Genomic DNA, 12,119 nt, shown 5'->3' with positions numbered 1-12,119 from the left:
GCACCACATACCTCTTACTAAACAAGGTCAAAGTTTGTACAGTTAGTAACAGTCGGACAGTTAGGTTTTTAGTCGTCGCCTATGTGCTAAAAAGGTGAAGGAGCGTCCATGTGTTACTCCACGAAATTTGGTCTTTAGAGGGAGCTATGACATGAAACTCCTCAAAAAAAGACTATGGCTAAGTGCTAAAACCGCACAACATCATACTTTGCCCCAGTTTCTCTTTGCATGAATTTTTTTAGCGATATTTCCTGCGCAAGCTCTTTTCCTTCGATAGAGACATAGTTTGGAAGAACAGCACTTATTGCGAGCAACTCGTCAGGAAGCTTTTAAGAAATGTTCGTGTTTTCTCGCTGTCGTTTTTTAAGCGTTCTCCCTTCAACACCGTTTATATTTTTCCATGCCTTTATTTATTTACTATAATTTCCACGACGATATCAAAGAGTTTCCAGATGGGATTTGAACCCACCACCCTCCGTGATCTAGTCGGATGCTCTAACCACTGAGCTACAGGAGACTCTATGGTAAGCAAGGGTCAATTAGTGGGTATTGACTGGAACCGCATCACGCGGCTACACAGCCGAACATCAGCTAGCGCATAGAAGCTCACTAACAGCATCACGCTGTCACATTAAAGCATCACATGCATTAAAGCATCACATGCAGCCAACCAGCCTCCAAAATGAGCATGTAAAGATGAAAATAAACAATTTTTAAAAATCGAGTTTCCAGATGGGATTTGAACCCACGACCCTCCGTGATCTAGTCGGATGCTCTAACCACTGAGCTACAGGAGACTCTATGGTAAGCAAGGGTCAATTAGTGGGTATTGACTGGAACCGCATCACGCGGCTACACAGCCGAACATCAGCTAGCGCATAGAAGCTCACTAACAGCATCACGCTGTCACATTAAAGCATCACATGCATTAAAGCATCACATGCAGCCAACCAGTCTCCAAAATGAGCATGTAAAGATGAAAATAAACAATTTTTAAAAATCGAGTTTCCAGATGGGATTTGAACCCACGACCCTCCGTGATCTAGTCGGATGCTCTAACCACTGAGCTACAGGAGACTCTATGGTGAGCAAGGGTCAATTAGTCACCATAGAGTCTCCTGTAGCTCAGTGGTTAGAGCATCCGACTAGATCACGGAGGGTCGTGGGTTCAAATCCCATCTGGAAACTCGATTTTTAAAAATTGTTTATTTTCATCTTTACAGATATCAAAGAGAGAACAATATAAGTACACAACTCAACAAGCAGCGGATTCGAATGAGCTCGCCTTCGATTCCACTCCTCTTTTCTACTTCGTCTTCTTCTTCCCGGGCGAAAAGAATTTGTTTTCAAACAGTAAAAATTTAAGTTGACCTCCAGGCTTTCAGTTGGAGTTGTATGTAAGATTTGATACATAAAAACTCTAGCTGGAAAATCTTTATGAATTCCCCTTCTTGTCAGAAGAAGAACAAGCTTTCCTGCCTGTCAGTGTGCTTGGATAATTTTCCTTTTGAATTTCCATATTTTGTTGACGCTCAAATCATGGAATAAAGATCCGTTCATTTACCTTGCTTAGTCCTTAACTCGACTTGTTGAGAGCAACAAACAAAAAAAGCTGTACTCCTGTGCTAATGGATTAATCAATCCCCAATAATTAGAGGAAACATGAGAATTTCTCGATAAGAACATAGCAGCTCTTTAAATCTTCAAGGGTTGTTTATTTACCTTTGGTGGTGTGGGTGGAAAGTTTCCGGAAAAAAAAACAGATACAGCAGATACTACTAATGGAAGATTGTTGTTTTCGCTTAAAAAAAATGCATCTTTTACCTGTGAACATTTATGAAAAATATACCTGCTACATGTGTACACAGCTTCTCCTACTGAAGACAGCTTGATAACGAATTGCTTTTGTAAATGGCTAACTTTCAGCGGTATTTTTATTTGAAAAGACCTTATAGAGGTTGGACAAGCACCTACATAGACGCTTAGGGTGCAATCAAATTTTACCGGCGCGTCAAAATTGCGTTTATTAAAGCTATAGCTAGGTAAAAGTTTAATTTCAACAATCTGTGTGCAAGATGATCTGTCAAAAACGCATTATCTGCGTTCTTCGTTAATTCAAAGTTGCATTTTTCAGCTGGTTAGATCAAGTGGAACATGCCTTTTTAGTTGATGAACTTATTCAGTATTTTTTGAGGACCTTTATTCTAAGTATCTGTACGCCTCCTTGAATGATAATTATCAAAACAGCATCACGACATGTAAAAGCATTACGACACGCAGTTGTTCTTTAAAATAGAGGGTTTTTTTTCAGCTGTGTAGCACTCTGTCAATAATTTATCTACTTTTTTTTAATGTTTTAGTTGTTCGTTAATAGGAGGTCTACATTTCGCAGCTAATTTCGCCTACTTTTACGAAATAAATAAAGTAAACATGCAAAATATTCCTTGCGATACCGCGTGCTTAACAGGCAATAAATAACGGGATTGATGCAGGCGTGGAAGTTATCCAGCACGTATGAGAAATTGAGTAGAACATCAATAGCGTTTTTCTGACTTTTTCCACCATTTCCAAAGTCTGACAAAAGCCAGGCTATTTGCCCAGGAAAAAGGCAAATGGCGAACAAAATGACAACGGCTGCTAATGTCCGAATGGCCTGATTTCTTCGCTTAATCCTTCTTGCCTCCGCTGCGCTCTGTTCCTCGGTTGAAAAACTATCGTTCCGCCGCCTAAAGTCGCCAATGTGAAGTAGGAAATGTGAGATTCTAGCATACACGATGGTTATGATTACTAAGGGTATCAAATACTGTAAGAGGAAAAGTGCCAGAGTATATGCCTGTCTGTAGCGAAAGCTGGGCCAATACTCAACGCACCCACCAGGCGGGACAGACTTTGTCACGATGGCAAGAGGTAAGACGATGATGAACGCTGCGAACCAAATGGCGGCCACCCAAGCAAAAGCCTTTCGTCGGCTCAGTTTCGGTCGGTGAGGGAAAACAATCGAACGGCATCGTTGAAGTGCCATGGAGGTAATAGTAAATATGCTCAGAAGATAGAAGATCGTGAACATCGGCCAAATAAACCTGCAGAAAACCTCAGACTTCCCGATGACCACAAATAATTCGTAGGATGTCAAAGGTAGAACGGAGATAAGAAAAAGAAAGTCTGATATTGCCAAGTTAAGGACTAACATCTGGTATGCGGACATGTTCTGTCTCCGACGACAGATTACGATAATGGTTAGCAGGTTACCCAAAAACCCCACAATGAAAATGGCTGCATAGACTGCCAGTCTAATATAAGTTTTGGGCTGTATTTCCATTGCTAGATATCTGGTAGCAATTAAGGCTGGTTGGCGTTACCACAATAGAATCGCATCTACACACTCCTTCACACCGGTAAAAATTAACCAAATCGACTTCTCTTTCTCATGATCTCTTCTCCCCTTTATAGACCGACGTCAGTTATTTTTCAATCATAATCGCGCAAGGAAAAGATTGAGTTTTTGAGTGAGGGCTGATCAACACTTGAAAAAATATTCATTTTGGGAAACCTGATCTGCCATCTCACGTCAGTTGTCAAACGATCTAGCCAATGAACACAAATTGCACTCATATATTCCACGGAAAATAAACATGTTTATTACGTGGGCATAAAGTACCAGCCAATGTTTTAATGCGCGATGTTCCTGCCAAAGAGATTAGTCGCCGGCAGGTGTTAAACCTCCCCCTCTTTTTTTAATTCTAATCGAGGGTTAATTTGATGACGATGGAATAATAGAAGCTCACGTCATACAAGTTTGGGCGGACATTTTAACCGTAATCGAAGATTAAGTATGTCACAGAGTTTTATTTTTTTAAATGTTGGAAGGTTCGTTGGATTAGGCATGATGGCTGACTGATACAGAATTTTCAGTGCGACGTCGTTTAGTTCCCGAATGCTTCGTATGCATGACATTACACTTTTTCATGTTCAGAACAACCAACAAACTTGCGCTTCCGCGGAACCGCCGATAATTTATCGCCTAATACAACATTTCATTGGTGTTTAGAAAAAGTTAATGAAAAAATCGAGATTTTCGTTTGTTTACAAGGATTGGTGATTAGCATTTGTACAAGGTATTTACAAACAAAGATCGAAAGGTCAGTTTGGCAGGTAAAACTTTCTGTTATCGAGTAACTAATTAAAAAGAAATAAAACGAAAAATGCAAGTGGCTTTTCAAATCAGGGAATGTCCAATTATTGTACAGGGTTAGGAAACTGAATTCAAGAGACCATAAACTTCTTGTTCTCTTGTCGCAATTCGATTCACAATATCGTATCTCACCCCAGAAAAGAGATTAATAAGCCTGAATCTAAAATCTTGACGAAATTAAAATCTTTGTTTGATTTTGTCAAAAGGCATATAACCCACGCTCTGTTTATCAATTTCCTGACACAATTTTATGCTCATAGTTGTGAATCTAATAATAATTTTTTTTTCTTTCGAACATTTTCCAGAATAGCGGGAGGCCCAAAAAAAACAGGAAATCTCGGATCCAACAAATTATTTATTGTTTATGTTGATTTAAATGAAAAGAATTGTAATCATGAAAACTGCTTAGCGAAATTTACTGTAAGTTATTTTTGTGTAAATATATTACATAGAGAATTGTGCTTTTTCTTGCTCAGTGATTTGCTGCTGCGCGCCTACAAGTATGTAAGTACTCTTTCGTAAGACCAAGAAACACTGAATGACACAGTCGTAATCCCAAAAAGTATAGCACGTGCACAATCTACCGCGACTGGTATTTTGTGCACCGACCGAGCTCATTTTTCGGTTCGCGGGGTATCTTTACACGTGATAACAATGATCTTTGGTGGAGCAAAGGTCGAAAGCTTCTTTCACCTTGAGTGACAAACGATTAATTACTTTGAAAGCTTTGAGTTTCCAATTTCTCGGAAAATGCTTGACGATAATCTTCACTTGTTCGCATAAATCCAGCAGAATGTCTAAAACCCATTCAAATTGGAGGAAATGGTACAATAATGCTTTGACTCAAAATAGACTGTCGGAAATTTCAATACGAAATGACTTTGAACAGAAAGGGTGAGAATGGAACGCAATTTTAGCCAAGGAAGTGAATGTCTATCTCTTCGTTGTGCTGTATGATAGAATATCATATATTCGTCTACTTAGAAGTAGTTATCTTATTTTACCCTTTCCTTTCCGGCTTTATCTCTTGTTCATTTCCTGCACGCAATTAAAATATATTTCTTGAAAGGATTGTGATTAGTCTCTAAAAAAAAAAAAAAAAAAAAAAAAAAAGGCACCAGAGTTGTAACTACAAAGAAATACTTGTTCTCCCCCAGAAGAAGAGAACTGGGTTGAGGAACCTTGCATAAAAGCAATTAAACAGGTATAATAGTAATAATGGTTGTTATCAGCCCCTATATTCTGTAACACTATAATATGCAGTCTACAAGGCATCATGCTGATAAAGATATAGTGGTTTATATAACCTCTACATTCTGTAACGTGATAGTAAATAGTCCATAAGGCATCAGGCTGATAAAGATTCGGTGTTTTATACACACTCTTATCATCAGAGACATCCATGTCTCAATGAAGGACTCGCCTATAAAATGATAAGGATGCTCGCGTCGTCTTGTCGTCATTTTTCTTAGACACGCATGCGCAAATCACTAAATGAGGTGTCTCTTAATGTTTTTAAACGAAACTCTGATATCAGTGTTTAGCTTTCAAATTATCTTTGAAGGTTGCCCAGGTTCACCCTCCTCACCCCTCTTGAGCTAAAAAGGAAAGAAAAGTGAAGAAATGAAAAGCAGTTAAAGAAGGTGTGCCATCATATGCTCCCGTGGCCGGCATATTGGGATCGATTGCACGATAAACGATTTACTTTAGGCGAGAACTTCCCTAGGAGGAACCATTTATAGGAGATCTCTTTGTAAATTTTTAAAAGAGGGACTTCTATAATCCATTTGGTTGAATAAACAAACTGTTGCAATTTTTGCATCCTCGAGTAAATCTAGCCCTCATTATTTACTTAACTTTAGTGAAAACGCTTACTGGACATTTCTATTCTGACACGACACCAACAGACTGAAATATAACTTATACAAATTTGAATCAAATGTGGGTAATTGGTTGTCAAATAATTGGTTTTTTAGATGCTACGATTTCGACGTACTGCCTGCTTCAATTGCCATACGTCGAGAAAAATCCAGTCTCTGATAAGTTTGTGTCTCCAACTAAATCAAGTTAGGTTAAACCCGTTTGACAGTTAAAGTAGGAAGGGGAAATGCATTCTAGCCATTGCAGGTGTTAGTAGGTTTTCTCAGGCAAACTGAAACCCGTCGGTTTAAGGAATGATTCAAGTGGGAATAATAATATTAAACCTGTATTTTCATTTTGGTTAAGACGTCTGGAAATCCTCCGAAAACAATGGTCTTTTCCTTTCTTTTCGTTTCCGTTTTCATCATGGGAACTATTTCGATTGCTTTTGAAAGTACCGTGGAGGGAACGTCTTCGTCTTTCTTGATCACCAAAGAAGCTTCTAAAGTAGACAGGCCATTCGAAGTACATAGTTCTCTGGACGAGACGGAATGTATGGCTCTCTGCAACAGACGAAAGGGCTGCTTGCAAGGTACTTATAGCCAACAGAGGGGATCTTGCCTTTTAGAGATTAAAGATCGCGGTAATGGCAAAGTTAACAAACACCAAGAACATGTTATCCCAGGAGTTGAAAATTCTGTCTTTTTCACTAAGGTATACCGTAAAAGTCTGTAATGCATGTCATATCATGTATGAGCTTTCTTTGGGGGTTCAGTTTTCGTTTGGTCATAAGTTTTTGAGAGCCGGACATTCCCACAAGACGAAAACATCTAAGCTCTGCAGCAGCTTAGTTATTAAGGACTTTAAGATCCAGTACGGCGAGGCTCTGGTACGGCTGATGCAAACGAAAGAGACTGGGCCGTCTACGCCGTCTCCCGCCAAACTCAAATTATAATATGAGGACTGTGAGAGATTCATTTCATATTTAATTACTGTGACTTTCTAGCTAGGATCCGTTTACCAAAGGTAACGTAACCTTTTTTTCTCCCATAAAAAGATCATGACTCTATGGTAGCATTGTGCTTTTAAAAGGAGCACGTGAAGGTGCCTCCCCCCCCCGCCTCGTGACTCACTCCTTTTACTTACGCCCTAATGCCGTATGCAACTGCAAGTACTTTGATCAGCTCGTAAAGAAACGTACGTCATGTCCCCCAGTTAGGAATACTTCTCGCCTCGATCTTTTTTCTTACAATAGTTAAACAGCCAACATCTTGTTGCGTTTTCGTGATGATTCAGCTTGGTCGCAATTCTGATTTCAACAAACGAAAATGTGAAGAGGAACCCGCTGGTAAGCATGAGCTGTTTGAAAGGGGAGCGACACCGAGGCTGGAAAGTGCCTCCCCTATTTCAACCATCGTATGCCTCACCAGAATTTTATCTATTTGTCTCCAAAACTACTAACCTAATACGAATTTTATTTAATGGAGAGAAATTTTAGAAATAATAATTAAAGTGAAACATATACAGTAAAATGGGAATTGATATTGATGTGATACTTTAAATGGTATGAACACTTTTATACCCCATTTTTTTTCTTTTTGATAGACGCCCTTTTCTGACAAAAATTCGCCTAGACGGTCTTGTAAAAATTCATTTAAAAACAGTGTTAACTCAACTGATTATGAAATGAGTAGTGTGTTTCATAGAAGCTCTTAATGTTTATACGTATTAGAAATTTTAATTTCAGGCACATTTTATTATTCACCTCCTTTTTCTTGCAAAGAAATCTACGACACTAGAAGGTAACACGATACACACAAAGTCTGATAATTTTTGTGGAATATTTATTAAAGATTGCAATATACATGCCACCTGCAGGTAAGAGTTTGACCTGTGTATTAAGCATTTAAAGTAATTAGCTTATTATCAGATCAACTGTGTTGATCAGTACCTATCCTATACCGTAGGTTGACGAAAAATGGCCGTTACTCCATTTTTCCTTTGGGAGAGACTGGAGCTAAAGAGGAGGTGTACTGCTATATGTCTGAAATTCCTGCTTGTGGAGAAAGAGGCTGGACACTAGTAGTAAAGATTGATGGCACTAAGGTGATACAGAAGTATAAAAACACGCGAATAAACAGAAAAATAGACAAGTAAAAAAGAAAAAAAAAACAGACAAAGAGGCAAGGAGAACTCGATTTCCGTTTTCTCGAATGTCCTTGAGGTGGATTTTTGCTATATACCTACGCAACATTAAGCCCTCGGATAGAGCTAAAAAGAATAACAGACCCGTCACCCAGTTTACGAAAAGAAGAAATTCTCTTACGGCTGTGTCATTATTAAAAAGGATCATGCATCATAGCAGTGACATTGATCCTTCATCTAGACTTTCCTTCTCTGATCTTCTGAACGATCTTGAAGGCAACAAAATCATGATCAATGGTTATTTATGTATTGTGTTAACTATTCAAAAACGGTCATTCTACACAGGACACTTTCCGTTATAACTCTCCTTACTGGAGTGGTTCAAAGTCATACGAACGGTCCTCAGCTCTCCAAGGACTAAATACCAATGAAGCTTTATCCTCGACTTATTGGACCACTCCGCTGAACAAGTTGTGTTTGGGCATGATGACAGGAAACACAATAAACTGGATCTTAGTTCATATGGGGCATGCGCATAGCCTCCGCAGCTTGACCGCTGATGGGCAATACAGGCCCACAAACCTTACCCTAGAGGTGTGGCGGTCGTTGATGCCGAATTCATATCTGGGAGATCTTAGTCCAAAACAAGGGTTCATGCTAGCGTAGGAAACCAAGAAGTAAGGATCGGAGTGAAGGGTAGAAGCTCAGGTATATCGCTGCGTGCAAGTCTGATCGGTTTTGGTTCCGCTGAGAAACTACACATGTGGAAATTATAATGGAGATATTGTACCTGGAATGAAACACCTTTCAGCATTCGGTTATATCCTTGTGCAGTAAAACAAGGGTGTAGTCGAGAACGAGTGGGGTGTGGCCAAAGGTGCATGCGCATTGCCAGTATGGGAAAGTAGTTATTGCCAATTTCAGAACATCCTGGCATGCTCCTAAAATTCCAGTTAGACGCTATTATAAGAATTCCTTAATAAAAGTTATCAGTGTTGCGTTGCACACCCCTGTACCGTTGTACACCCCTGTATTCTAAGAAACTCTTTGGTCACTCTGGTCACACGCTCTTCCTTAACAGTGAGTGACTCAGACCATCTAACAGTCAGAGTTTGGAGAAAGAACAGTGTATTCAGATCAGATATCCTTTATTTACTGATTAAAATAAAAGCAGAAGTCAACTAAACGTGCTGCTAATTCTCTCCTTTATTACAAAGGAGTCCGGTACCATTTTCGAACATTTATTAGCGTATTATTGTCACAGTCTCACACGTTGACATGTGACATAATTATTTTGCAATTATTGCCATCAAATTTGGTATCTACTTATTGCAAAATAGGATACTGTAACCTTTTTGCGTAACCCTGATTCCAGTCCCTCTGTACATGGGATATACGTAAGGCACTAGGTCCGACAACATTTCGCTGACCTATCGCATTCTTCTTTATTTGAAAAATGGCGCTTATGTATCGCAATGGAGAACATGCTTGGGTTTCATATAATCCCCAAGAGCTGAAAAGACAAGCCAGTGATGATTATTTCGTATAGGTAAGACGTCCTTTTTTTGTATCAGATCTCTGTGTATTCCTCACACAGCACCTCGTATTTTTAAAACAGTAATTTTGTTGACTGGCACAACGAAATGTGTTTGGAACATGGCGTGACGGCTCTATCTGTTTCAAACACATTGATGCTCAGCTAAAGATTACTGTCATGTACTCATAACTTACCCGTTAAATCTAGTAAGAGCTTAAGTAAAAAATTATGTCCTTTTTTGTTTCATGGATCTCATTTGTATGGCTGGTTACAAGATCTCAATGCCAAAAAAGTCAGCTAAAGAAATGACAAAGAAAAAAATAAGCATACAAATAATATACTGAATGCCGATTAAATGCGTAATAAGCATGAATAGCAAGCATATAATGAATTGTGTTAAGACTTTTGAGTGATCTTTTGTTAGCCTCAGTAATTAAGTCACAAATTAGGCATGTCTGCAAAAATCCCACATTAGAGTCATCTAGAATAATACACAATTATGATGGCCATGTGGTTTACACATGGGTATACACATAGAATGTCTGTAATATATACACATGTGATCTTAAGCAATAAAAATATCAGAGAATATCTTATTGTGAAACTTACTGCAACTTAGGAATATATGGTAATGACAGAGTCATTAGTATTCTCTCTTGCCTAGCTGTTACTGCATGTTCTCAGTGGCTTGATCTATACATTAAAATTAGGGGAGTGAGAGGTCATTTCTTTGCTAATTAATTTTTCAAAATTAAGTCTTGAAACAGTTTTGTTCACCTTTCTAATGGTTTTAATGATAAATGGTCGATAAATTTAAGGAGTACACACAATATCATCTACCGTTGATTTAATAACTATTCAGAGCACCTTGTAATATCTCAGGAGTTCACAATTATCATAGCTATAAGGAGTTCAAGATTTCTGTAGGTAGGGAAAATGTTTTTATAGAAATGTTGTTAATTCTGATTATATAGATATATCGACGTTTTAATCATTTTCCTCATGATGTAGAGTCAGGCTATCATTTATATTGATCAGGAGGTTTCATCTGCTGTACTGCTTCATCAGGCAATGAGGTTGAAAGTTAATAGACCACTTTCATAAATGGCTGCCGGATTAATATTCTTTTGTTTAAATTTAAATTAGCCTTTCTGGCCTCGCTCTCCAGTACAAAATTCAAAAGAATACATTATCTCAAGCGAGACCAGAAAGGCTAATTTAAATTTAAACAAAAGAATATTAATCCGGCAGCCATTTATGAAAGTGGTCAATTACAGGTGTTGCTTTATATAGCACCTTGGTGTTATGTTATAGTTGTTTTTTGGTGCACTGGGTCATAATTAGTCATAATTATTCCTCCATAGGTCTGTTTTGTCACTGATTGGCCTTAGTGCTATTTTATAGTAGGCATCTATGCTTTGGGAATTTGATTCTGCTGTCTCTAATGATGCTATTAAGATGGAGTGTTACATGCGCGTTTTATAAGATTATTTGTTTTTGTTGACTTAATTTTAGCAACTTTGATTTTAAAGACGTATGATGCACGATCCTCGCAGTAGAGCGCGCTATTTATGCAATAGCAAAAATCAGACCTGAAAAAAATCAGGCCTTTACGGGATTCAAACCACTGATTTATCATCACAGGTTTATTACAAATCAACTTAACTGCCTGCTCCCAGTTGGCTTGTTAGCTCAATTGGTAGAGCGCTGCACTAGTATTGCAGAGGTCAGTGGTTTGAATCCCGTACAGGCCTGATTTTTTTCAGGTCTGATTTTCACTATTGCATAAATAGCACGCTCGACTGTGAGGATCGTGCATCATATGTATCTAATACTGCAGTTCAAAATATATGACCTTCATATATTCATTGTATTTGATTTTAAAGGTGTATACATACTGAATGTACATTTGGTCCCAAAATTCCCCATAGGTGAAACTAACCACAGTAAGTTCAGGCAAAAAACTGACCGTAGGGATATTTTTATCTCCCTGGTAATTTCATCCATGTAAATCAAAAGTACAGGAAAAAGGCTGGCAAGTGTAGGTGATCTTGTCTGCTGTGCACATGGTTGGTGCTTTATGCTTGCCTGTAAAACCCTCTCTCAAGGCCTAGTTGCTGTGGCTGACTGTAGCTTATTTTAGGAAGTTGAGTCTCTTGAGTGACTGTTGCCAACATAAAATTTGAGAATCTCACAAAAGAAATAAGTGTGTCATGGGAAAGATGACACAGTGCAGTTTATACATATTACAGCATATTAATGAGCTATTTTACTCATACAGTAGCTGGATGGCAGAGGTAGCTATGCAGTATAATACATTTATGTCTGCCCACATATGCATGAGTTAAGTCACAAATAAAGTTATTGATGGAATTTTGCACTGGT

The 12,119-nt window shown here is 38.4% G+C and overlaps 1 protein-coding gene and 1 pseudogene across 1 annotated transcript; one reads left to right on the top strand and one right to left on the bottom strand.

The window, feature by feature from the left end:
* Positions 1-1,664: 1,664 nt before the first annotated feature.
* On the bottom strand, positions 1,665-3,600 carry LOC111326983 (neuropeptide FF receptor 1-like). The gene has a single exon (XM_022931086.2). The coding sequence runs from the start codon at positions 3,317-3,319 to the stop codon at positions 2,393-2,395; it is 927 nt and encodes a 308-aa protein (XP_022786821.2). The 5' UTR covers positions 3,320-3,600; the 3' UTR covers positions 1,665-2,392.
* A 2,803-nt stretch (positions 3,601-6,403) lies between these two features.
* Positions 6,404-11,292, top strand: LOC148717391 (uncharacterized; annotated as a pseudogene).
* Positions 11,293-12,119: the final 827 nt, after the last annotated feature.

This window comes from Stylophora pistillata, chromosome 13 (genome assembly GCF_964205215.1).
Source record: "Stylophora pistillata chromosome 13, jaStyPist1.2, whole genome shotgun sequence".
NCBI lineage: Eukaryota > Metazoa > Cnidaria > Anthozoa > Scleractinia > Pocilloporidae > Stylophora > Stylophora pistillata.
This window is presented reverse-complemented; position numbering and strand designations above follow the sequence as displayed.